Here is a 21,294-nt window from a genome sequence, read left to right as displayed (position 1 = left end):
AGCCCCTGCGGCCCGGCTGGCGCTCCGCTCGGCTCCGACCCGCCGCCCGCCGCCCGCGCCCGCCCCGCGCAGCCCGCAGCCGCGCGATCCCCGGCCCCCTAGGCGGCCTCCGCCCGCGGCCCCCGCCCCTTCCCGGGCGGTCGTCTCCCTTGCCCCCTCCTGGCCCCTCCCGGAGGCCGGCGGTTCCCCCGAAACGGGTCCCGGCCCCAGGCCCCGGCCCGACGCGGGGCTGCGGGCGGGCGGGCTGGGCTGCGCGTCCGGCGACTCGCACAGGAAAGCGGACGGCGAAGGGAGGGCGCTTGGGAGAGGGGGATGGGAGAAGGGAGGAAGAGGGAGAAGGAGGGAGCGCGGAGGAACGGAGGAGAGAGGGGCCGGGAGGGAGCCGCTAGGGAGGGAGGGAGCGCGAGGCGAGCGGCGAGGCGGGGGGGGGGGGGGGGATCCGGAGAAGGGGAGGCGCCGGGCGAGTTGTCAGAGACAGAGGCCGAGGGGGCCTGGGCGCGGGGAGGGGTTCGCTCAGGCGGAATGCGGGGAGCCCGCGGGCCTGGCGCGGGAGAGGTCTAGGTAGGAGGGGCCGTGGGTTGTATGGGCAGTTATGAGGGGGGCTGGAGAAGTTTGGGGGCCAAGGGGTGTGCGGTAGAGGTGAGGGGGGAGAGCCTGTGGGTTTGTGGCAGAGATGGGGTAATGGAGTTAGGTTGGAGAGATGGAGCTTCTTGGGGGCCACGGGGGCAGTGAGGTGTGTGACAAGGGGAGGGGAAAGAAGCTTCGGGTGACAGCGTCTTTGGCAAACGTAGCAGAAGAGGTTTGGGAGGGCATTTGTGAGAGAGAATGGGATGGAAGTTTGGGGTCATAAGGAGGGGAAGAAATTGAAAAGATGGAGACATACACAGGAGGATGGGGTTTCTGGACGAGAGTGAAGAGTTTGGGGGTGATTGGTGTTGGGGAAAGAACAGGAAATATAAGAATTTGGGGGAATGAGAAGTCTAGAGATGTCATGTGGAGAGAGAAGGGAAAGCAAGAGGAACCTTAAGAAAGGATGGAGACGGTGGGACCAGATGCAGATTCTAGGGGCCTGGGTTCTGGGTGGGAGAGGAAGGTGGAAGATGGGGTGGGGGTGGGGAGGATGGCTGGATTCCAGGGGGGGCGGGGGGGTGGTTTCCAAAAGAGCTGAGGAGGGTTTCGTTTGGCAAGACAAGGTAGATAGAATGGGGTGCGGGTGGAAGGGAGTGGTAATGAAGATGAGAAAGAAATGCAAGATAGACAAGGCCTTTGGTGGCCATGCAGAGGAGGAGGGAAATTCAGTGATAGGGAGGACAAGCCAGGGGAGATGGAAAGGGAAAGCAGTAGAAGGAAATGGTAGGAACGGGGGCGCATGAGCGTTCATTTATGGGAGTGGGACACCATCCTCAGGCCCCCTGGCTGGTGGCAGCTCCATTTTCCTTCTCAAATCTGTACGAAGTCATCACTCACAGTACTTTGGGCTACAGGGAAGGGGTCGGGTGGGGATTAGGCTCCACGTGGAGACAACCCCTGGTGCCCAGTTTCCCCCATCGTGATCATTCTAATGTGGAGACAGTTCCACCGCAGACCCCTCTCCAGGCAGCCTCTGCCCCTGACAGTCCCCAGCCACTCCCAGTCTTTGGCCAGGAGGCCAGCACCCCCAGTCTCCACCCCGCAGAGTCTCCTGGGCTCTCTCCCTGCCCCACACCAAGCAGCAACATCTCTCAGGACAAAGGACACCGAGACGCTGGGTGATTTTTGGCAGCTGAGATTGGGAAGGCCGGAGAATGGGAGGGAGGCAGGCTGGGAAACAGGAAGAGCTGGAGCCGGAGTCTGGATTGGGAGCCCTCAGTAGCGCTCCAGATTGGGGCTGGGGGTGGTGTTTGTGTGTGAGCCCGCCAGCTAGAGGCCGAGGGTGGGCCCTGAGGGTAGGATCCCACCAGCCTTCTGAGAGGGAAGGAGCTTAGCTCTGTAGCAACTAGTAGATTTTGCCTCATATTTCCCTGGGCCAGGCTCAGCCAAGTTCTAGGAGTACCCAGAAGCTCTAAATGGATTCTATGGCACCGGGGAACCTGAGCAGGAAGGCTTCCCTGGCCTAGGAATGAATCACCACTCTTCAGACTCTTGAACTGGTTGGCACTCGCTTTATTACCCCAGTCCCACCTTCCTCATCCCTCAGGGCTTTCCAGACAGCTCCACCCCCCCACCCACCCCCGCTGCCCACTCCCTTCATCTGTGTCCTAGGAGAACCCCAGCTCCTTCTCCCCACCCCCCAACTTTGTTCCAAGACTCCTCCTCTCCCCATGGTTCCCCCTCCATTGCATTTCCTCCCTGTCTACACTGTTCAGTTCAGTCCCCCACTGGGCCCTGGCCCAGGCTCTTCCCAGCTCCTTTCCAGGCCGAGCTCTTCTCCCTCCTTTTTTAACCACTAAGGGATGGGCTAGGATGGTGACATAGCGGAGCCTAAAAGAAAAACGTAGGCAGTGGTAGAAACGGGATAAGGAGAGTGAGAAGAGAAGCCAGGGCCTACCCCCTCCAATTCCTCCCCTACCTGAGGGCCAGGCTCACAACTCAGCTTCAGGGAGCATCACACACACCCCACCACCATCCCTCACCCCAGCTCCCTCTCTGGCCCCAGTCCCCCACGACCCACCCGTCTCCAGGCAACGGCACAAAAGGAAAGTGGAGAGAGGGGCCTGGGAGGCCCAGGCAGAGCTAGCTGTAACCCAATCCAAGCCAGTACCTGAGGGGTTGGGGTGTGGGGGGCATGAGAAGGCGACCTAGCAAGGAGGAAAGGGCAGAGGTTAGGAAATGTGGCTCCGACCAGGAGTTACTGAAGAAAGATGGATATAATGGACCCTAGAGAAAAGTACAGTGTGCCCCCAAGGGAAACAGAAAAGGACACCAGGAGACAGCAGAGAAGGGAAAGCTGAGATGCCCGCGCTGTAATGAAGAGGCACAGAGGATGGGGCGAGAAACTCTTCGACTGAAAAGGGCTGAGTTGTCAGCCACACAGGAGGAGAAAAGCAGAGAAACGGGTCCTGCCCATACAGAACGGGAATCCTCTTCCAGTCCTGGAGCTGGGCAGGATGGCAGAGGGGGCCCAGGACCAGGACTCAGAGAACAAACAGGGTGGAAGGCCCACAGAGGGAGCAGCCTTGCAATTCCTCCCACCCTCGCCCTGGAGCCAGTGCAGTCAACAGCCTACAGAAGCTTGACTCGCTCTAGTGGCCACAGCTCCACCCGGGTATCCGAGCCCTGGAGGGGGCTCCCCCGCCCCCCTCCTCCGGCCCCTCCCCCTCTCCCCCGCCCCCCTCCTCCCCTGTGGTTCCTGGGTTCCCATCTCAATGCTGGGGCTCCGCTGGAGCTGAAGGGTGATAGTGCGTCTCCCCAGCCACACACTGGCACCCTTCTCGCAGGCTGACCCAGGGAGGGGCCCGTTGAGCACCCCAGGTCCTGAATCTCCAGTTTACTGGAAGGCTGTTTCCTCCGGCTTCTGTACCCTCAGTACCATTCTTCCCTCGCTCCATGGTACCATTCTTCCCAAGCGCCATCTTTTCCTCCCCGGGTTCCCACCTTGCAGGGGGTGCTGCCCAGGCAGTGCTGGTCGATCCCAGAAGCTGCCAGGTCTTGGTCTGAGAGAGGCCCAGTACCAGAGCTGCTCCAGCCCACAGCTTTATCCCTCCTCTGGTCAAGGCCCTTGGTGAATCTGCAAACCCTTTGGATCCCTTTCTCCAAAAATGCGTATACACACACAATTTTTGATACTTTTAGGAATTCTGGGGCCCCAGGTTAAGGACCCCCAATTCCCCTGGGTCCTGGGGCCAGGCTTGCTGCTGACACGGCAAGGCAATGTGCTCCCTGCCTGGCCAGGGTGAGGTGGGCAATGCCATCCTCCTGGCCTATTTGTTGGGCTTCTTCCTCTTTCTGTGCCCTCCCCAGCTCTGCTATCCAGTTTCACCGACTTCCAGGAGCTCCATCTTCTCTCCCCTCGTGTGGACGAGAGCAAGACTCCTCAGACACAGTAATGCACGGTGACTCACACTTTAATGGTGGTGCTCATTTCAACGCCACAGAGGTGCTGGCAGCTGTGGGACACGGCACGGGGGAGTGAGCCGGTGCTCAGGTGCAGCTGCAGGAAGAACGAACGAGGGGGAGACAGGCTGGGGAGAGAGGGACAGGGGAGGAGCCCCGGGCACACAGCCCCACCTCTGGACCGAGCCAGGCTGAGGTTAAGGCTTGGCACGCACACAGGAACCCTCATCGACGCCCCTTTCTGTGACCCTTCCCCTTCCAGCAAGACCCCCACCCCAGGCCATCTCAGAATCTACAGTCACATGAAATACAGACACATGGTCCCGTCCAGTCAGGCCAGTTTCTGGCCCTGGAGTTATGAGGAAGTGAATCATTAACAGGATGAATGAAAAATAAATAAATGAATAAATAATACATCAGTGCCTTAGGCCAGGCCTGAGCACGCAGCCAGCACTCCCCTCCACTCAGCACCACTGCGCAGTTCCTGTCTCATATGCAACCTGGAAACGAACAGACCCAGCGCAAAGCACACATGACACACGGCCCCTCTACACACCGCAACAACCAGCCCTGACGCTCCAGCACAGACCCTAATTGGTCTTCCATGGATGCCCTTACATCCTCAGTCCATGGCCAGTTTTTGAGGAGGGAGAAGAGAAAGGAAGGAGTGGAGAGTGTGGAACCCAGAGTGGGCGAGAGCGGAGACAGCAGGGGCTGGACCAGTCAAGGAGCAGCGCAGCAGGTCAGCCGGGGTGTTGCCTGGGGTGAAATTTCGAGCAGGACCGGAAAGAAGAGGTTCCAGGAGGACGGGCGAGGGGTTCCATGTCTCCAGGCAGGTAGAGGGATCACAGCACGCTGGGATTGCGGAAATTATGTCCGGCGAAGCGAGCTTCGTCCCCCAGCTCTTCTTCGATTCTGAGAGAGGTGAGTCAGAAAGGAAAGAGTCAGGGAAGCAGGAGGACCGCCCCCGCTTCCCATGGGGCCACCATCCTCCAAGCCCCTCGCACCACCTGCTCCCGGGTCCTGGCCTGAGCGAGGGCATTCCCTGGCTTTCCGTGGGCTGTCAGTCAGGCCATCTGCAAACCCATCAATCAAAAACAAGTATTCTCTGGATGCCTACTGTTTGTTCTCCAGGCCCCGGGCACTGGAGATGAAATGGTGGAGAAACACAGCTTATAACCCCCTGGGCCCTGGGCTTCCATTCCCCGGGTCCCCTCACCTCATGAGCTGGTTGTACTTAGCCAGACGCTCGGAACGGCATGGGGCACCAGTCTTGATCTGAAACACCACAAAAGATAAGCAGCTCCGTGGCCGCCCTTTGCCCCGTGAAAGAAAACTTATACTCCCTTGAAATTCCCCCAACACCCGCAAACACCTGGAAGGAGAGAGCCACCTGAGCCTAGAACCCACCAATTGCACAAAGGGCTCCCTGGCGCTCACCTGGCCTGTGCACAGCCCTACCACCAGGTCCGCAATGAACGTGTCCTCAGTCTCTCCCGAGCGGTGACTCACCATGACCCCCCAGCCATTCTCCTGGGCCAGCTTGCACCTGCATCCGTACAGCAGCACTGAGCCCCAGCCCCTCACGCCGGCACCCTCTTCTCATGCCCGCACCCTCTTCTCATCCCCTATGTTGGTCAAGAAACGTCTGGGTGGAGGGAGCAGAACGAGGAGAGCCGTGAAAGTGACTCCAGGTTCCCTGCCCCCTTCAGCACTTGTGGGCAAGACTGGGCTGGGAGCACTGGTGAGAGGCATCCTGCAGAAACGGGCTGAGTCAGGGACGGCAGGCACTCACGCTTGGATGGCTTCGGTGACCGAACCGATCTGGTTGACCTTCAGCAGCAGACAGTTGCAGGCCTTCTCCTCCACGGCCCGCTCGATTCGCTTCGGGTTGGTCACTGTCAGGTCATCACCCACAATCTGGATCCCCACGTTGGCTGTGAACTTGGACCAGGCAGCCCAGTCGTCCTGGTCAAAGGGGTCCTCAATAGAGACCACTGATGGGAGAGCGATGCGGAGGCTCTGAGTCAGGCAGGAACACCCCGCTGAGATTCCCTGAATGGACAGGTCAGACCCCCTGGCCAATTCAGCTTCCTCACCCCTGCTTCCCCCGCAACAAGCCTGCCCTAACTGCTTCTTGATTCTTTCATAAAACCTTTCAAAAGACAAGAGTTTAGAAACTTTCTCACAACCTATCTTGGTATTTTCCCATCTTCTACCAGGAAGCCCTTCCTCGTTGCTATTCTAAAAACTTCATTCTGCAATCTAAGTCTATTTTCTCTCGCTCTGTCTCAGGAACTGGAAACCAAGTGCCTCCATCCAGGGGTAAAAACCACTGGGGGACCTAGAGAGGGTGATTCAGCACCTCCTCATCCACATGACGTCCAGCTCCATTCAGCATCCAGCATCCAGCCACCACACTGGTGGCTTATGGGATCTTAGTTCCCTGACCAGGGATTGAACCCGTGCCCTCGGCAGTGAAAGTGCAGAGTCCTAACCACTGGACCGCCAGGGAATTCCCCAGCATCCAGTTTTATCAACCAAAGATCCCGAACTGTGCTAGTTCCAGTCACCTTCTCACCATGCCTGGTTCCTCCCAAACCCGCCCCCTTATCCCAGCAGCTTCAGAGATCATGACTTTAATCAGGATCCAAAGCAGATGGAACAGATTCACCACAGGTACCTGCACAATTACACGACATCCAAAGCCCAACCTCTGCAGGAGGCTCCTTCACCCCATCCCTGGTTCTCAGGTTCTTCTCAGGACATCTCTCCCTGACACCCGGGTCAGCACCCCCGTAAGGTCCAGAGTTGTCCCCAACACATCCCTGCCTGCCCCCCGCCCTCCCCCTGCCACAGCCCTTGCTCTCACCAGGATAGTTCCTGACAAAGTCCTGGTAGAGGGCCCCCAGCTGGTCCCCGGTGATGTATCGGGAAGGATTAGCGGGAGACTTGAAGTCCAAGTCGTATTTGCCATCACGATAAAACTCCGAGGCGGCGACATCCATGCCAATGACGATCTTTTCTGTGTAGCCAGCCTTGTCAATGGCTTCCTTCACCAGCTCCAAGGCTGGGGATGGAATACAATGGGCGAGGAGGAATGAGGGAAAGAAAGAAATTCAGAACAGAAGTGGAGGGCTGTTGCTAGGGAGAGGTCTGGTTAAGGTTGTTTTGGGGTTATTCCCAGGTCTGTGACGAGCAGGCCACCTTTTAGGAAGGCAGAGGAATGGAATTGTGTTAATAATAGTCTTTTTGTTTTTGTTTTGGCTGCGCCGCGCGGTGTGTGGGATCTTGGTTCCCTGACCAGGGATCGAACCGCAGCCCCTGCATTGGAAGCATGGACTCTTAACCACTGGACCACCAGGGAAGTTCCATAGTTTTGTCTTGTTTTGTTTTGTTTTGTTTTGTTGCGGTACGCGGGCCTCTCACTGTTGTGGCCTCTCCCGTTGCGGAGCACAGGCTCCGGACGTGCAGGCTCAGCGGCCATGGCTCACGGACCCAGCCGCTCCGCGGCACGTGGGATCTTCCCGGACCGGGGCACGAACCCTCGTCCCCTGCGTCGGCAGGTGGGCTCTCAACCACTGCGCCGCCAGGGAAGCCCAGTTTTGTTTTATTGTTTGTTTGTTTTGTTTTAAATAGCTATAATTTATTGAGGGCTTAACTATGTCACCTAAGCACTTACACATATGATCTCATTTAATCCTCACAATTATGCTAAGAGGTAGAGACTGTTGTTCCCATTTTACAGATGAGAAAGACAAGCACAGAGAAGTTAAGTGAGCAAGATCCCCAGCCAGTAACTCTTCAAGTCAAGGTTCAAATCCAGGCAATTTGGCCCCAGAAAGTTAACTCTTAGCCACTACCTGCCTGTATAGTTTCTCTTCACTGTAAGGTTTCTCCCAGGGCAGAGAAAGGCTAGAAATCCTAGACGTCTAAGAGGTTGGGGTGGGAATGGGATAGATTTGGAGTGGATTCCCTGCAGTATGGTGTATCTCATCAAACTGAGGATCCATCGGAGTTAAAGGTGAGGATGGATCCCACAGGTCACCTAGACCACCTCCCAGCATCCCCGGGGGCTCCAGTGGGAACTTACAGACGCTTACAGATCTGGCTGGGTGGATAAAGAATGTCCTCTTAGGCCTGCATGTGAATCTGTTAGGCCCTCTGGCACCCACTCCGAGGAATGGAACCTCTTGGAATTAGCTCAGGGACCCTCACGCAGCCTCCTCGGGACTTGGTGAAATGTGTGGCCCTTCCTGATGTCCCGGGATGGAGTGAGACTTAGAGCTGGGAGTGGGGCTCCTGGCCTCACCTTCACTGTTCTCCAGGATATTGGGGGCAAAGCCACCTTCATCTCCCACGTTGGTGGCATCCTTGCCATACTTGTCCTTGATGACACCCTTGAGTGTGTGATAGACCTCCGCCCCGAGTCGCATGGCATCCCGAAAGCTCTCAGCGCCCACTGGGAGGATCATAAACTCCTGCATGGCCAGCTTGTTCCCAGCATGGGAGCCCCCATTGATCACGTTGAAGGCCTGGGAGCCACAGGAGGACAGAAAAGTCACAGAGCACTTCCCTCTCCGCCCCTGGGAGTGTCAACCCCAAATCCCAAACTTCCTCCAGCTTCCTGGACTCAGAGTCCCCTGTCCCCATCCTTTCTCTTTAGCTGTGCCCCATCAGTCCTCACAAGGCTTCATACTCCCTCCCCACCCACCCCTGGGAGGGGCAGGTCATAGTCTCACCGGCACAGGCAGGATGAGGTCTGAGTTCCCGGCCAGCTGAGCAATGTGGCGGTAGAGGGGCAATTCCTGCTCGGCCGCCCCTGCCTTACACACGGCCAGGGACACACCCAGGATGGCATTGGCCCCAAACTTGGCTGGGAGATTACAGAGGAAGGCACTGAGCAAACACGTCCCCTTCCCCTTCCAGGCCTCGCCTCCACCTACACTCCCCAAAAGGAGCCAGTAAAGGAGACCCCCCTCCTCCCTCTCCACTCCTGCAACACCTCATCCATCCTCTCCTGAAAATAGTGGGGGGCGGCGAGGGGAGGTGAGTGGAAAGAGCAGAGAGCGGCACTATTGCTAAACATCCCTGAGACCACAGACTACCTGCCACCAACTGCCCCCTCCTTATGCTGCAAAGTTCTCCCTTCTGTCTAATGTCATTCCCCTCCCACTGGCGTTAAACTCATGGTTTCTTGAAGGGCTAGTCCTCCTCGGGTCATCCTTCTCTCTCTTTTTTTTTTTTTTTTGGCCACACCTCACAGCCTGCAGGATCCGACCAGGGATCATACCCGTGCCCCCTGCAGTGGAAGCTCATGGGTGGAGTCCTAACCACTGGACCTCCAGGGAAGTCCCAGCTCATCCTTCCTAAGAAGCCCCTCAGTTCTCCGTCTGCTCCGTGAGTTCCCTCCCCACCCCGACTCTCTCCCAGCCCTGCTTACACTTGTTCTCAGTCCCATCCAAGTCCAACATGAGGTTGTCCAGCTTCTCTTGTTCCACCACAGAGAGACCCTGTGAGCAGAGCCTCCATCACCCAAAGCCAGGATGAAGGCTGGACCCTAAGCCAGAGGGCCCCCTACATCCACACACAGGCTCACAGCTAGCCAGGGTCCAACCAGCTTCCTGCAACAGCGGCCTGTCTGGATTAGAGGACCTGAAGCTCCATGGGAGCAGGGGGCATCCTTCCCCGGTAACCATGATTCCCAAGAGGTGGGCCTTTCTCCCTCTCCTTCATCGTCCCCTAATCCAGGGTTCCTTCCAGGACCCTGGTCCCCACCCCCAGCAAAGAGCGGGCCTCACTGAGCTGATGAGGGCCGGGGCGATGGCGGTGTTGATGTGGTCCACTGCCTTCAAGACACCTAGGGAGAGGTGGAGAGGTCAGGCCGGCTCAGGCCAGGCGGGGCCCGAAGAGGAAAGGTGGGGGGAAGGCATGCAGGAAGAGGGCTGGGGACTGGTGTGAGGTCCCCAGTAGAGGGACAGGAGAGCCGGGAAAAGACAAAGGGCCTCACCTTTGCCTAAGTAACGCTGTTTGTCCCCATCCCTTAGCTCCAGGGCCTCATAGATACCAGTGGAGGCTCCACTGGGCACCGCAGCCCGGAAAAGCCCTGGGAGGGGAACGTGGAATGAGGATGGAGAGAGAAGACACCACAGGGACCAGAGATTCTTCAGCCTTCCAGCTCTACGCCCCTGCAGCTGCATCCAGCCTTCTTCCACCAGTGCTCCTTAACGACCCCCCCGCCCTACCCCACCCCGGACACACGCACGGAGGCGGATGCACAAGCACTGGCCTCCCCATCCGCCCAACTGAGGCCCCACGTGCGCAAGTGGGACCCACAGAAATGAAGCTACGCAGGCAGCACACACGGTGCACGCACACACGGTGAACAGAGGGCAGAGCCAGGCTGTGTATCACACACTAAGCTAGCACACAGAGACCGGCCTATCCTGGCTCCCCTGGAAAAGGAGGATCCACCCCGCCCCGCTCCAGGCTCGTGAGCCTGGCCCAGCACCCCATCCCCACTGGGAATTCCCGGGGAGCCTCCCATGCCAGGCGAGGGCAAAGCCAGCATGGCGGCTGTGGGAAGGCCCTGCCCATTACCTTTGGCAGTGTAGAGATCCACCTCCACCGTGGGATTCCCACGGGAGTCCAGGATCTCCCGGGCCCAGATCTTCTCAATGGACATGATGGCTGGGATCTCCTTGGGTGGAAGGGAAGGAAGGAGAAAGGTAAGAGGCTTAGAGGGGTGGAGCCTGAGACCAGTGGGAGGGGCCAAAGGCTGGGAGGCTGGAAGGGATGGGAAAGAGGTTACTGCACTGGGCGGGGTGGCGGGGGGGTGGGGGGGGGTGGGGTGACGAGGAGCTGGCTGCAGTCGTCGGCTGTAGAAGGGATCCCCCCGCCCGTGGGGAGAGGAGAAGGTCAATGCAGTGAGGAAGGGGAGGTCACTGCAGTGGGGGGCGGGGTAGGATCCAAAACGAGATGGGAGGACTCCGCAGTGAGGAGGGGAGGGGAGGGGCACGGCAGTGGTTCCCTCGCCCCCTCAGCAGCCGGCTGGTGGGGTTCCCCCAGATCTCCTCAGGGCGGTCCGGCTGCTAGGTTTGCATTTCTCCTTGGAGCCCAGAAGAGCATGGGTCGTATGGGCAGCGGGAGGCCTCTCCTCCTGAGCCCCCATCCCCCACAGTCTAACGCTCCAACCCCCACTCCAAGGTCCCAATCTCCCTCCAAATGTATGTCCCTCCTCTTCCCGAGAGATGTACAGTAGAGAAGTCTGCGAGAGGGTCCTCGGTCTCTGAAGGTTGCCGTGGGGAGGGAGGAGGACGAAGAGAGACCCGTGGGGAGAGGCAGGGCTGGGCCGGTCCTCCCCCGGCCCCTAGACAAATTCTCCCTTCTTCCCATCCCTCCCCGGTGCAGTGGAAACACTGTAACCGGAGTGGGCGATGCGGGAGAGGAGTGGGAGAGGGGCGTCTAGAGGGAGTCTGCGGACGCCGAGGAAGGGTGAGAAAGACATTTCCCCGATGCAAAGCCAAAGGACGTGCCAGGGTAAAAATGCACGGCCCGGGGAGACCGCGAAACCTTATCATCGACAGAACCGGAGGCGAAAAGGGGCATGGGGAGGGGGCAGACAAGGGTGGAGAAAGGCGCAGTTAGGCGCAGAGGCCTGGCGCGCGAATGAGGAGGGGGCGACAGCCTGAAACCGAGACGAGCGGTCCGGGAAGGCTGGGGAAGGAGGTGCCTGCGGGGCGCGGGTGGCGAAGCAGGTGCGCAGCGCCGCGGGGCGAGGGATGCGCGAGGCCCGGGGAGAGTGGCGGGGGCGCGGCGGCGAGGGGAGGGGGCCGGAGGGGCGCGGGGCTCGGCTGGGGCTTCACCTCGGGGCTGCAGACCCAGCCTGTGGCGGTGGCGCTGTCGGTGGCGCTGGCAGTGGTGGTGGTGGCGGCGCAGAGAGAGCGGGAGTGGCGGTGGCGGCGGCTGCGGCGCCCGGGCGGCGGGCGGGGGAGGCGCGGATAGGGCCGGGCGGGCGCATGTGACCCGGAGCCCCCGATGATTCAGGAGCCGCCAGCGGAGGCGCACGTAGGAGCGCGGGGGAGGAGGGGGTACCGATGGGATGGGGCGGGGAGGGCAGGAGGAGAGCGATGTGGGAGGGGCCGGGGGCCACCCACGACCTATACCCCCGCCGCCCACGCGCGCTCATACCCACGCCCCGACCCCGTGGAAAGTAACAATCTCAGCCTCACGCCAGTGAAGCCCGTGACAGCCTCAGTGTCTCACAAACCCGGTCAGACACGAGACTATCAAAATGTCTCTTTATTGGAAAAACGAACAACTGTTCCTAACACTCCAGGCCGCCGCCTCCGCAGCCAGTTCCTCAAGCATCCCCTGGCCCATCCAGGCCTGGTTCCCACCAGGCCTACCTGAGGGCTGCTCCCGCGCAGTCACCGCTGCCCAGGTGCCCGTCACAGAGTCTGGGAGGAGGGCTGTGATGAATCCCTAGGTCTGGGGCAAGAGAAAGCGTCCTCTGTCTCCGGAAGAGGGGGTGTGGGCCCCCCCAACTGGGAGTCTCCTCAGTCTTGGAGCCAGCATCTTTGGTCTCCTGGAGGAAGAGGACAGAAGCCAATCCTCTGGGCCCCCTGCACTCCCACTGCTGCCTCTGCCCCATCTGAAGTGCCAGCTGCCACGCTTCCCTGGTCTCAGAGCCTCAGTCTCTTCCTGCCTCCTTCTGCCCTCCTTTCTTCCTTCTGTCCTGTTATTCTTAGCTTTGCTCTTTAGTGCAGGATCTTCCTCTCCTGCCTTCTCTAGGCCCAGCTGCCATCCTCATACACCACGGCCCCCAACCCCGCCCCCTCCATGCCCCAGACCCAGCATTTCCCATCAGGTGTGGCTGCCCAGCCCACAGCCACCTCTCTGCCTGCCACCCCATTCATACTGCTTACTCCTCAGGCCTCCTGATGTATCTCCTAAGCCTCTCTCAGCTCCTCCCAGGCTCTTCTGGTTCTTTCTCCTCACCTGTGACTCCTAACCCAGGTCTCCCCAAGGGTTCTCCTTGCCTCTGCCTCCCTCACCCACCTCCTCCTACAGCAACTTCCCTTCCCATCCGCCAGGCCCTTGGCCTCCTCTTCTGGGCTCCCTGCCCCCCTTCCTTACTGTCCTTGGAGGCTAGGGGAACTGCTAGATCGATGACTGGTCCAGTTCCAATTCGGGCTCGGGCTCGGCCTCCTCCTTCACCCTCTGCCGGATCTCATCAGCCTCAGCCCTCTCCTCCTCCTCGTAGAAGTCCTTGTCCAGGCGCTCGAGATGCGCCATCTGCACCAGGGCCTCCCGGCGGTAGTCGTTCTCGTCCGTACACGGGTTGTCCAGCAGCACCAAGGCTCGCAGCTTGGGCAGGTTCTGCAGCTTGGCGAGCTCCCCCAGGTCAGCCACCATGTTGCCCCTGCCGGTGTGGTGGGGAGGTGTTCACGAGAGAACGATGGGCTTCGGAGGCCAGCTACCAGGTATGGGCCCTCAGGGGGAGTCTCCCACTGGGCTCCGGTTTCTCTAGAAACATGGCCTCTGTGGACTGGCCTGCCACGCACTGCCAGATTTGCTGCAGAGACGCTGTGTAACCCTACTCCTGTCCTGTTCTGCCCTTCAGGGAATCCCTAGGTGCCACTGTCTATTCTGTAATGTGTCATATTTATCTTTTGGAGCAGCAGAGCTAGGTATCAGCCCTGTCTTGTAGTTGGGGAGTAGGGGGGAATCTCCTTTGTAGGGACAGATTTCTGTGTCATCACACCTAACCAAAGGTTAGAAGGTAGGACCCGAGCCAGTGGAGACGGAAATGGGCTCTAGGGTCATGGAGATGGTGCTGTCTCGGTGCTCCCACAGGAAGGAGCCTGGAGCTGGGGATGGGTCGGGGCCTCCCAGCCTGAAGAATAAGCTTCCTCCCCTAGAGTACCTCATTGTAGGATACTGTGTATTGTTTTCATGCTCTTGCCTCACGCCTCAGGGGCTGGACTGTCCTTGCTTGCAGGCCTTTGGCCCCAGGGGCACCTCCCAGTCACTGAGACAACCCCTCTGCCCCACACTTACTTCTAAACATCCCTGGTAAATAGCCACTGAGGAAGGTCCATTATCCCTGTCTAGACCATTAACAGGAAAACAATACCCCGTGCACCCTACCAGACCAAGGGGGCACAGATAATTAGCAAGAGATCGCTCCAGCAGTCAAAGCAGGACTTTGGGCTTCAAGGTACAACCACCACTCCCTACATGGAGACTCTTTTTCCACTGCCAGAATCGAGGATTTGTCTTTGTTGACGAAAGAGGCAATTTCCTTACATCTTTGCTTAAAGATACACACATAAAATCCTCCATCCAACAAGAGTTGCTGCAAGAAAATCGCCCCTGATCCTCAGTGCCTTTCCATCTAGAGATTTTCTTTTAAATACTCTTCTCACCTCAGATCTGAGCACGGGGACTTACCTGGTAGCGCAGCGGTTAAGAATCCGTCTGCCAATTCAGGGGACACGGGTTCGAGCCCTGGTCCGGGAAGATCCCACATGCCGCGGAGCAACTAAGCCCGTGCACCACAACTACTGAGCCTGCGTCCTAGAGCCCGCGAGCCACAACTACTGAGCCCGCGTGCCACAACTACTGAAGCCAGCGTGCCTAGAGCCTGTGCTCCGCAACAAGAGAAGCCACCGCAATGAGAAACCCGTGCACCGCAATGAAGAGTAGCCCCCGCTCGCTGCAACTAGAGAAAGCCCGCGCAGCAACGAAGACCCAACGCAGCCAAAAATAAATAAATCAATAAATAAATTTATGGAAAACAAAAACAAATCTGAGCGTGTCTTGTGTTTTATAGCAGTATGGGGCCATCCCTTACAGGTGGGGCTCAGGAGAAGAGAGGCAGGAAACTGGAAGGGGAATTGGGGCCCAGGAGATGGAGAAGGGCAGTGGAAACTTATATGGGATGGAGCCAGACTGTGAGTCCCTGAGAACAGGGACCATCTCTGATTCCTTCAGATGGTTCCCGAAACCCAGCACAAGGCCTGGCACATAGTACGTTCTCAGTATGTGGGTTGAATGCATAGGATTCAGGGGTCTCAGGCTACAAAGGTCTCAGTGCTGTAATCAGGACTGATACAGAAGAAAGTAAGGACAGGAGGGGGGAGGATCAGGACAGAGGATGAGGTGAGAATCTGGGGGTGGTCTAGAACTGGGGGATTGGGACCAGGGAGAAACATAGGGTCAAAGGTGGCTCCTGGTCAAGGGTAGAGGCACGGTGGGCCTGGAGGGGGTTCCTACCTTAGGTTGAGGTACTGCAGTGATTTCATTTCCTTGGAGAAGCCACTCAGAGTTTCAATCTGGTTGTCTCGAAGATGCAAGGTAGTGAGATTGCTTAGGTTTTCCAAGCCTTCCACCTTCTTCAACAGGTTCTGGGCCTAGACCCCAGGATACAGTAGATCGATTGGGAGAGGGGTGCAGGGAGAGGGAAGGAAGTCGGAAAGAGATGCAGCGAAAGGGCAAATCTAAGAGGTCGAGAGGGTACAGGAGGGGAGTGGAGGTGGGTAGAGACCCGCGTAGAGAGTAAGGAATCCAGAAGAAGCTGCCAACCCAGAGACAGCTCAGCAGTGACTCCTACTGCCCATCCCAGCACAGCCACCTCTGATTGAGGAGGAGATGCTTCAGCCCACCGCCCGGGCCAAGAGCCTCACTGCTCCACTGAGGAGAAATGGCTTCAGCTCCATCCTGGAATGAGGCAACTCAAGAGTCTAAAAGCCTAGACACATAAGTGGCCTCCTTGGCCAGATCTGAACCTCAGTTATGCACAAGGTGCTGCTACCTGTATCAAAGCAAACTGTCTCTATATTATCCACACATTGTGTATTATCAGCCCTGCTAGGTGCTGAGCGCCTTGTCTGTTTTGACTCTGAATCCACACAGCATCTGGCACCAAGCAAGCACCCAGGAAATGATACCAGTTATGATAATGATGAAGTTAGTAGGTGAGTCTACTAGAACCAGGCATCCTGGCCCCCAGGACAGTGCCGCCTTCCCAGCACCAACCACCCTCTGGCCCAGTGAGCTACCAGGAAGAGGTTCTTCAGCTTAGGAAGGTTGATTCCCAGGGTGCTGTTCAGCTGGTTCCCCCGAAGCTCCAGTGTGTGCAGGCTGATCAGCTTTTGGGGGTCCAGACCTGTCACCATGTGGATGTGGTTCCCTGAGAAGGAGGGTGTCAAGAGTTCAAAGGGCCACTTCAAATGTGCAGCAGTAGAGCCTGAATTTGGGGAGCCTCTGCATCACCTTCTCTAATGCCAGGTGATACGAGGAGGGACAGCTCCAGACTTAAGAGCTGCGGAGCCCTGGACAGTGGTCTGGCAGTCCAAGGGCCCGACGGATGTGCCCACCTAAGTCTTTGAGGAGTGAATGAAGGGTGCCCAGCAATCTATATGGCTAACTCCCTCTCCTCCTTCAAGTCTTTGCTCAAATGTCAACTTCCCAATGACACTTGTCCTAACAAACCTGTTTGAAATCGCCACCCCTGCTCCCCCCCTTTTCCTTTACCCTGATTTTTTCCATAGCACTTATCTCCTTTTAACATGCTTTATAAATTTACTTATTTTTTAAAATTTTTATTTATTTATTTTTGGCCGTGTTGGGTCTTTTGTTACTGTGCACAGGCTTTCTCTAGTTGCAGTGAGTGGGCTTCTCACTGCGGTGGCTTCTCTTGTTGCGGATCACAGGCTCTAGGTGCGCAGGCATCAGTAGTTGCGGCGCACGGGCTCAGTAGTTGTGGCTCATGGGCTTAGTTGCTCCGCAGCATGTGGGATCTTCCTGGACCAGGGCTCGAACCTGTGTCCCCTGCATTGGCAGGTGGATTCTTAACCACTGCACCACCAGGGAAGTCCCTAAATTTACTTATTTATTGTGATCATTGGGACTTCCCTGGTGGTCCAGTGGCTAAGACTCCATGCTTCCACTGCAGGCGATACGGGTTTGATCCCTGCTTGGGGAACTAAGATCCCGCATGCCACGCAGTGCAGCCAAAAATTAAAAATAAAATACTGATCACTGATAATTGCCTGCCTCCCTTGACTACAATGTAAGCTACAGGAGAATAAGGATTTTCTTTGTTTTGTTCACTGCTACGTCTCCAGCACACAGAGCTGTCATCGTGAACCATCGTGAATGAGTGAATGAATGAATGCAGATTGCTGTGTGGCACAGCCAAGGACCACACTGCCCACTTCTGTCGGCCCCAGGCGAGGAAGGAATCTTGTGAGGCCCATCCTAAGGCCCCACCTTTGAGATCCAGGCTGGCCAGACGAGGATGAGAGATGCCCTCAGTGTCGGTGATCTGGTTATAGGCAAAGCTGGCGATCTGCAGGTAGGGCAGTTCGTTCAACCGGGCACTCCGCAGCCGGTTGCCGTCAGCCTTGAGCCAGAGCAGGTGGGTGAGGTAATTGAGTGGGGACAAGTCCGTCAAGTGGTTTTTGGAAACATCCACATAGCGCAGATGGATGTAGGAACGCAGCAAGTGGATGTCTGTCAGATCCCTAGGAGACGGTAGAGGCCAGGGTCAGGGTTAAGGATCCAGCAAGGACTGTCAGAGGTACTAAAGCAGAGGGCAGTATGAAGATGGCTTACCGTGGAGAGGAGAGTGGCTGACAGAAGGGAGGGCTGGGGAGGGGGAAGAGAAGGTAGGTGGGTTCTCAACGGTGGGCAGGGACCTTGTGTCTGTGAAGGGCCGAGAAGCGACACTCTGAAAGACTAGTGAGGTAGTCCAACAGGAATCCCCACCCCCATCCCATACCCTCACAGCCTTGCCCAGGCCAGCTCTGACACAGGGAGTCACAGCGTCCTGAAAAGTAGACTCTATCCTTCCCTCCTCGCTGGTCCAGGATGCCAGAGATCCAACCTCAGCCGAAACACCCAGGATGGAGGCTGAGAAAGGACACTGGGTCCCACATCCTCAGACCTCTTCTGGTCCCCCATGAACACACCTGTCTTTAACCTCCAGCTTGACGTAAGCATGGGCCAGTCCATTACCCGTCTTGCAGAGCACAGAAAGCCCTTCCTTCATCACGTCCTCTGTGAGGGGCGTGGACATCCACTGCAGGAGGAAGCGGACTCAGGCATCCCTTTCACCCCAGCCCTTAATCCCGGCCCCTCTGTTTCCAAGCTCTCACTTCCTCAGAGTCTTCTCCCTCTTTCCTGTAGTCCTCCCACTCCTCTGTCTCCTTCTCGTCGTCTTCCCTTTCCAGACCATCCAGGTCTGGCTCAAAGTCTTCCAGATCATCTTCATCTGACATTTTTCTTCCCTGCTGAAGGCTCTGGAGTCAAATCCAGCTAGGTCCCGGCCCTGAGAAAGAAGGTCTCCTCAGCGTCTGCCAACGCTCCCTCCCTCACCTCCATGAATGGGTACCCCTCTCATCACCCTATCACCCCAGACCTCCTGCCAGCGATGCTTCTTTCCTCATCCCTGTGAACATCTCATTTTGACTCCCAACCTCCGCTTCATACTTCCCACCAAGGACCCCTCTCACTTGGATGCCTTCCCAGACCCCCAAGACATTTCCTGCCCTTCTCAGGGGCTCCAACTCCTCCAGCAGCTCGGTGTCCAGCTTCCTGGACTTCCCTCTCTTTAGTTCTCCCCACTTCTGCCTTAAGCCACGTTCTCCTCCAAACCTCCCTACTGCCCCCTCCCATCCCCTTCCATCTCTATAACCCCTGCTCTACTCCTTTCTTCTAACTCTCCCACGCCGCGTAGACCCATTTCCCTGTCCCCTCTGGGACACCAGCCTGACACGCAGCCTCCAACCCTCCCACTCAATCAATCCTCCTTTGCAAAGGGGCGCAGACCCTGGTTCTGCTCAACTAGAAGCTCTACTGGAGAGGTCTTGGCCCCAGAGGGAAGGACTGTTTGGTAGAGGGCAAGGGAGAAGGAGTTGTGTACTGCTGTTATGGCAACGGGTGGGGGCGGGCACTCGCCTTCCGCAGCTGGCAGCCGTTGAGAGAAGAGCTGCGAATAACCGAACTGAAAATCCGCCGCGAAGCAAGTGGACCGGTAGTTGCCTGGTTACGAGCCCAATTTCCCAGTCCTAGGAACCCGGATGAGGGGCGGTAATTGGCCCGCTGAAAAAGCCAGTGGGCGTGGCTTAGTAGAGCTGAGGGGCGGGACAGGGGCGGGCTAGCCATTGCATCATGCGAGACCTTAAAGGAACCGGACAACCTCAATGCAGAAGTACTGTGAATTCAAAAGAAACTCGTTCCCTGAAGCAAAAGGTGGGGAAGAAGGGCAAGAAATACCAAGTGGTGGGTGGCGCAGTGGTTAACAATCCACCTGACAATGCAGGCGGCACGGGTTCGAGCCCTGGTCCAGGGAAATTCTACGTGCCGCGGAGCAACTAAGTCCGTGCACCACAACTACTGAGCCTGCCCTCTAGACCCCGCGAGCCACAACTACTGAAACCTAAGTACCACAACTACCGAAGCCTGCGCGCCTAGAGTCAGTGCTCCCAACAAGAAAAGCCACCGCAATGAGAAGCCCGCGCACCCAACAAGAGTAGCCCCCTCTCACCACAGCTAGAGAAAGCCCATGCGCAGCAACGAAGACCCAATTCAGCCAAAATAAGTAAATAAATAAACTTATAAAAAAAAAAAAAAAAGAGGGGCTTCCCTGGTGGCGCAGTGGTGGGGAATCTGCGTGCTATAATGCAGGCGACACGGGTTCGAGCCCTGGTCTGGGAAGATCCCACATGCCGCGGAGCAACTAGGCCCGTGAGCCACAACTACTGAGCCTGCACACCTGGAGCTCTGCAACAAGAGACGCCGCGATAGTGAGAGGCCCGCACACCGTGATGAAGAGCGGCCCCCGCTTGCCACAACTAGAGAAAGCCCTGGCACAGAAACAAAGACCCAACACAGCAAAAGTAAATAAAATAAATTAAGACCTCATGATGGGACAAGGAGAGTCTCAGGGGCTATAAAGAAAAAAAAAAAGAAAAGAAAGGAAAGAAATACCTACCAAGTGGTATTTGGTCTGGTTCCCCCACCAATAATTATTGGTCCCACCCAATAATTATTTTCAGGTAGACCTCTGGCAGGTGGCTTCCTGGAGTGGAAGGAGCCCAGGCCCGATGTATCTTAAGACCTGGATTGTTGGGAATCCCCTGGCCGTCCAGTGGTTAGGACTCAGCGCTTTCACTGCTGTGGCCTGGGTTCGATCCCTGGTCAGGGAACTAAGATCCCACAAGCTGCGCAGTGAAGCCAAAAAAAAAAAAAAAAGCCTGTTTTGGAGTCTTGACAGATCTGTAATTCGCTGGCAAGTTACCTAAGACCCCACTTTCTCATCTATAAAATAAGTTTAACTATACCAGCTGACAGGGATGGAGTAAGAGTGTGATGTGTGCTGAAGCACTGTATCGATTGCTAAACCCAGCTTGGGACCATTTCCATCCTCATCTTTTGATGCAAACCTTCTGTGGGATATAAAGGGAGACAATCCAGCAGGAGCCCACTAAAATAATCTTCATCCGGCACTGTCATATAAGTAATCAACAAGAATTGGTACAGCCACGCCCAGGCACTCAAGCCTGTGTGACTTGTTGAAGGAGATGGAAAAGAGAGGTTGAGATGCAACAAATATTTCTGGAGGGACATTGCACCAGATATTTCTGCCAGACATTGTGCGAGATGCCTTTGCAAGTGCTATTGAATCTCCACATCAGTCCTGTGGGATAGATATTTGGGAGAAGAGGAAATTAAGGCTTAGCGAAGCTAATATTCCTGCATAGGGGAAGGGGGATATTACCAATCCTGTAGAATCTCATGTAAATAAAACAATTAGGTCACAAGGTAACATGTCATGTGATTAATTGTTAACGTGTGCGTTACAGACTATACAACAGGAAAAGTGGTCTGATGACAGATGTGTTGAGTTGAAAATCGGGAAATACTACCTCCTGCCTTGTCTGGCTTGGCTAATATAGTTCACAGACAAATCTGTTCACTTGGTATCATGGAACTAGCTGGGGTTTTAAAGTCAGAGAGAGCAGGTTCCAAACGTACTCCACCACTTAATAGCTGCGTGTTCCTCAGCAGGTTATATCATTTTACTGAGGTTTCATTCTCACATTTTTGAAATGGGGATAAACATGTCCACCTCAAAAGACTGCTGGACAGTTAAAAGAGTGTGAGTTACCGCCTTCACTTAGTTGACCCTCGTAAACATCTCCCACCCACCCTTGCCTGTTTCCTCGGTCCTGGGGTTGTTGTTAGGAATAA

At 56.7% G+C, this 21,294-nt stretch overlaps 2 protein-coding genes and 1 long non-coding RNA gene across 5 annotated transcripts; 1 reads left to right on the top strand and 2 right to left on the bottom strand.

The window, feature by feature from the left end:
* Positions 1–3,327: 3,327 nt before the first annotated feature.
* On the bottom strand, positions 3,328–14,628 carry ENO2 (enolase 2). 3 transcript variants are annotated; one of them, XM_029205929.1, is made up of 13 exons: positions 13,171–14,628; positions 11,898–12,619; positions 10,633–10,732; positions 10,043–10,138; positions 9,834–9,892; positions 9,476–9,545; positions 8,775–8,908; positions 8,345–8,567; positions 6,905–7,102; positions 5,828–6,029; positions 5,473–5,581; positions 5,252–5,310; positions 4,028–4,947 (listed from the first exon to the last, which is right to left on the bottom strand). In XM_029205929.1, exons 3-13 carry the CDS (start codon positions 10,715–10,717, stop codon positions 4,878–4,880), a joined length of 1,305 nt encoding a protein of 434 aa, XP_029061762.1. In that variant the 5' UTR covers positions 10,718–10,732; positions 11,898–12,619; positions 13,171–14,628; the 3' UTR covers positions 4,028–4,877. The 3 variants fall into 3 exon arrangements, with proteins under 3 accessions (XP_029061761.1, XP_029061763.1, XP_029061762.1); XM_029205928.1 differs by lacking the exons at positions 11,898–12,619; positions 13,171–14,628 and having other exon boundaries at positions 3,328–4,947; positions 10,043–10,806; XM_029205930.1 differs by lacking the exons at positions 11,898–12,619; positions 13,171–14,628 and having other exon boundaries at positions 3,328–4,947; positions 5,545–5,581; positions 10,043–10,806.
* LOC114885722 lies at positions 8,871–10,219 on the top strand. Its single transcript, XR_003791169.1, has 3 exons — positions 8,871–9,432; positions 9,539–9,743; positions 10,080–10,219. It is a non-coding gene; the product is annotated as an uncharacterized LOC114885722 (long non-coding RNA).
* LRRC23 (leucine rich repeat containing 23) lies at positions 12,613–19,094 on the bottom strand. The gene is made up of 7 exons (XM_029205931.1): positions 19,000–19,094; positions 18,198–18,370; positions 18,012–18,121; positions 17,311–17,564; positions 16,098–16,228; positions 15,313–15,449; positions 12,613–13,456 (listed from the first exon to the last, which is right to left on the bottom strand). Exons 2-7 carry the CDS (start codon positions 18,318–18,320, stop codon positions 13,195–13,197), a joined length of 1,017 nt encoding a protein of 338 aa, XP_029061764.1. The 5' UTR covers positions 18,321–18,370; positions 19,000–19,094; the 3' UTR covers positions 12,613–13,194.
* Positions 19,095–21,294: the final 2,200 nt, after the last annotated feature.

The sequence above is a fragment of the Monodon monoceros genome, unplaced genomic scaffold, assembly GCF_005190385.1.
Source record: "Monodon monoceros isolate NGI ecotype Baffin Bay Population unplaced genomic scaffold, NGI_Narwhal_1 Super_Scaffold_6, whole genome shotgun sequence".
In the NCBI taxonomy this organism is placed as follows: domain Eukaryota; kingdom Metazoa; phylum Chordata; class Mammalia; order Artiodactyla; family Monodontidae; genus Monodon; species Monodon monoceros.
The sequence above is the reverse complement of the archived record's forward strand: the minus strand, read 5'-3'. Positions and strand labels throughout refer to the sequence as shown.

What these genes read in the sequence shown, in the direction of transcription:
- ENO2 (XM_029205928.1), bottom strand. Translation starts at nt 10,232, where the DNA reads ATGCAGCTGCAGGGGCGTAGAGCTGGAAGGCTGAAGAATCTCTGGTCC. An exon ending in ACCTCATCCTGCCTGTGCCG is followed by an intron (nt 8,568 to 8,774) that starts GTGAGACTATGA and finishes TGTGGCTCCCAG; the next exon opens with GCCTTCAACGTGATCAATGG. An exon ending in TATCCTGGAGAACAGTGAAG is followed by an intron (nt 7,103 to 8,344) that starts GTGAGGCCAGGA and finishes TTCCATCCCCAG; the next exon opens with CCTTGGAGCTGGTGAAGGAA.
- LRRC23 (XM_029205931.1), bottom strand. Translation starts at nt 18,320, where the DNA reads ATGTCAGATGAAGATGATCTGGAAGACTTTGAGCCAGACCTGGATGGT. An exon ending in GGCCAGCCTGGATCTCAAAG is followed by an intron (nt 16,229 to 17,310) that starts GTGGGGCCTTAG and finishes CCTCCTTCTCAG; the next exon opens with GGAACCACATCCACATGGTG. An exon ending in CTGCAGTACCTCAACCTAAG is followed by an intron (nt 13,457 to 15,312) that starts GTAGGAACCCCC and finishes CCACACCGGCAG; the next exon opens with GGGCAACATGGTGGCTGACC.